Source organism: Colobus angolensis, unplaced genomic scaffold (genome assembly GCF_000951035.1).
Source record: "Colobus angolensis palliatus isolate OR3802 unplaced genomic scaffold, Cang.pa_1.0 Scaffold717, whole genome shotgun sequence".
In the NCBI taxonomy this organism is placed as follows: Eukaryota; Metazoa; Chordata; class Mammalia; order Primates; family Cercopithecidae; genus Colobus; species Colobus angolensis.
The window spans coordinates 14,062-17,788 of record NW_012120899.1 but is presented as its reverse complement, the minus strand read 5'-3'; the positions used below and the strand labels follow the sequence as shown (position 1 = coordinate 17,788).

General features: G+C 54.8%; 1 protein-coding gene across 1 annotated transcript in view; it reads left to right on the top strand.

The window, feature by feature from the left end:
* The window catches only part of PDPK1 (3-phosphoinositide dependent protein kinase 1), a 67,089-nt gene extending 63,747 nt beyond the window's left edge, over positions 1–3,342 (top strand). Inside the window, 3 exon segments of the mRNA XM_011927444.1 lie at positions 1,540–1,597; positions 2,493–2,645; positions 3,017–3,342. Of these exon segments, the coding sequence (XP_011782834.1) occupies positions 1,540–1,597; positions 2,493–2,645; positions 3,017–3,133 (328 nt within the window). The 3' untranslated portion in view covers positions 3,134–3,342.
* The last annotated feature ends 385 nt before the right edge of the window (positions 3,343–3,727 follow it).

Genomic DNA, 3,727 nt, shown 5'->3' with positions numbered 1-3,727 from the left:
CCCGGGAGGCGAAGCTTGCAGTGAGCCAAGATTGCACCACTGTGCTCCAGCCTGGGAGTAACAGAGCAAGACTGTGTCTCAAAAAAAAAAAAAAAATTAGCCTGGCATGGTGGCATGCATCTGTAGCTCCAGCTACTCCGGAGGCTGAGGTGGGAGAATCTCTTGAACCCAGAGGCAGAGGGTGCAGTGAGCCGAGATCTCACCACTGCACTGCAGCCTGGGTGACAGAGTGAGACCCTGTCTCAAGCAATCAGTCAATCAATAAAAGAATACCTTGGCCAGGTGTAGTGGCTCATGCCTGTAATCCCAGCACTGTGGGAGGCTGAGGCAGAAGGATTGCTTGAGCCCAGGAGTTCAAGGCCAGCCTGGGCAACATTAGCAAGACCCCGTCTCATAAAAAAAAGAAAAAAAAATTAGCCGGGCATGGTGATGTGTGCCTGTGGTCCCAGCTATTTGGGAGGCTGAGGTGGGAAAACGGCTTGGGCGCAGGAGATCGGGGCTACAGTGAGCTGTGGTGGCGCCACTGCTCTCCAACCTGGGTGACCGAGCAAGACTTTTGTTTAAAAACAAAAATCTCGGCCGGGCGCGGTGGCTCAAGCCTGTAATCCCAGCACTTTGGGAGGCCGAGACGGGCGGATCACGAGGTCAGGAGATCGAGACCATTCTGGCTAACACGGTGAAACCCCTTCTCTACTAAAAAAAAATACAAAAACTAGCCGGGCGAGGTGGCGGGCGCCTGGGGCGCCTGTAGTCCCAGCTACTCGGGAGGCTGAGGCAGGAGAATGGCGTAAACCCAGGAGGCGGAGCTTGCGGTGAGCTGAGATCCGGCCACTGCACTCCGGTCCGGGCGACAGAGCGAGACTCTGCCTCAAAAAAAAAAAAAAAAAATCTCTGAACTGTCAGGAATCAGAAGTGAGGTGTGCTTGCTCATAATGTATATTGAATCAAAGCCTGTATTTGAAAGTTGCTCTTTGAATTTCTGCCGTCTCTGAATAAAAGTGTTTTACTGTGATGGAAAAGCCACAGGAGATGTTCTTACGGCAAGTCCAACTTGGGTCTTCCAGGGCTTTGTGATTATAAACTACTCTGCGGGTCCTGAGCACTGAATCGGGGACCCCGGCTTGCGGGGTGACTTGAGGGGGATCATCTCCAGCTGTTGGCTCCACGGGCAGCCACCTCTCGGGAGGCAGTTCTGCGCCTCACCACAGCTTTGTTAAGGCAGCAATAACCTATGTCACCTGCCCGTTTCTGCGGCACGGTCCTCCCCAACCTTTTCCCTGCTGTGTGGATGCCACTGGCACTGAGGGGACAACAGGCACTGTGTCTGGTATCTGCAGGCTCCGTTGCAAATACGGATGAAGGCTCTGCATGGCAGTGGCGTGTGTGCTGGGTTACATGTGGTGTTCTCTGCTCATCCCAAAGTGAGGCTGGCTCTGAAGGGAAGGCCAAGGCCACGGGGAGTTCATGTGCCAGGAGGAGCGTGGAGAATTTCTGTTTGTGATTTTCACGGGAGCATCTCTTTCTTGTTTCTTTCCACAGGCACCAGTTTGTAGAAAATAATTTAATACTAAAGATGGGCCCGGTGGATAAGCGGAAGGTGAGTGGTCAGTGGTCCCGATGCTCCGCACGCACGCCTGCATCTTCCCCAACTCCAGCTCAAGGGAGGGCAGCTTGGTGGTGTGGAATCCTTCCCTCTCTTAATTTTCGTCAAACATCATCTCTAGATTTCAAGCTGGGGAAGGCTGTGAGCCCCTCGAGAGAAGCCGTGTGGAGCCACACACATGGTGGTTAGGGCCGAACAGAAGCAACCTCGGCACACTCCTGGGAGCCTGGGGCTGCCCGTTGTGAGGTTTCCATCAAGTTGAAGAGGCCACATCTGATATCTTAGCCAGTGTTCTCATACTGCTTTAGAAGTGTTTCAAAACCATTTAAGGGTTGTTCTTTATTTTATGGATTGAAGGGATCCAGCACTTAGCACGTGGTCTGTGTGGAGCCAGGCAGGACTGTGGATGTGCTCAGATATTTATTTGATCGTCTTTTATCTTCCTCAAATATAAATCATGTTATTTCTATAGAACCTCAGATCAGGAATTTCAGTATGGTCAGACAGAACACAAACCAGTAACTGTTAGCTTTAACGCTTGATTAGAAAATACTCAACTCCAGGTGCTCACATGGGGCCACTTCCAAGCGCAGGCTCCTGGCCTCTGTTCCTAGCCGTGTGTCCTCCGCAGGCAAGGACCTTGGTGCGGGTGTGTGGAGTGGGGCCAGGGGAGCCATGGGCCTGACCTGGATAGGCCTGAGCTGCAGCCCCTGTGACCTTAGAAACTGGGCCCGGTGGGGCAGGAAGTACCCTGCCCCTCAGTGAGTGCACAGGTGGTGGTGGTGGCCCTGTGCTTCGAGCAGCTCCGAGGAGCCGCCCAGCCCTCTAGGCTCCAGGAGATGCTGCCAGCACTGGTCTCTGAGGCCTGTTTTGTGTGTTTTGGTGTCAGGGTTTATTCGCACGACGACGACAGCTGTTGCTCACAGAAGGACCACATTTATATTACGTGGATCCTGTCAACAAAGTCCTGAAAGGTGAAATTCCTTGGTCACAGGAACTTCGGCCAGAGGCCAAGAATTTTAAAACGTTCTTTGTCCACACGGTGAGTCTGTTCCCAGGGATTCCTGTGTGCAGGGCGATGGGAGGGCTTTGCAGCACGTGGGAAGCAGCCACAGGCCTTGGCCAGAGGGAGCAGCGGGGATCGGGCAGCTGCCTCACCCTTTGCGACATCCCAGATGCCCACACTAGCGGCTCAGTCCTGAGGGGCAAGGGACACCCAGTGCTTGTTTTTCAGTTTGGTGGTGACTGGGGTGTGGTCATCAGCCTGCATATTTGCTTTCTGCTTGTGTGAAAAACCACCACACCCATGTGCTTCCAGGACTCGGAATGGCTGGTAGCGGGCAACTCACCAGGTTGGGGTGGGGGTTTTGGTGGGACTCCTTCGGGAGCACTAAACGGCTTCTGTCTTTGCAGCCTAACAGGACGTATTATCTGATGGACCCCAGTGGGAACGCACACAAGTGGTGCAGGAAGATACAGGAGGTTTGGAGGCAGCGATACCAGAGCCACCCAGACGCCGCTGTGCAGTGACGTGGCCTGCGGCCGGGCTGCCTTCGCTGCCAGGACACCTGCCCCAGCGCGGCTTGGCCGCCATCCGGGACGCTTCCAGACCACCTGCCAGCCATCACAAGGGGAACGCAGAGGCGGAAACCTTGTAGCATTTTTATTTAAAAGAAAAGAAGAAAAAACACACCCAACCACACAAAGAACAAAACCAGTAACAAACACAAAGGAATTCAGGGTCGCTTTGCTTGCTCTCTGTGCTCCGTGGAGGCCTCCATGTGCCCTTGTTGCCATGGGGACCCAGCTCCGCGCACGTCAGCCCAGTCCCACCCAGACTAGTGGACAGACCTGGTGTCAGCAGCTTCTCCTAGCATCAGTCCGGACCGTGCACCCGCCCTGCCCCTACTGTGTGCTGGTCCTGCTGTGGCCAAGGGGACCGGGTGTGTTTGGCTCTTTCTGCCCCTCCCCCTGTGGTCCTGAAACTCTTCACCAGGGAGGGAGCCCCTGCCGCCCTGCCAGGGGGCCGCGTCTCTCTGTGGAGGGAGCCTCTGTGCTTCTGTCATGTGCTCCCTTTCTTGCGTCTGCCTGTGTATGGCCCTTAGGCCTGGCTGGGCCCATTGC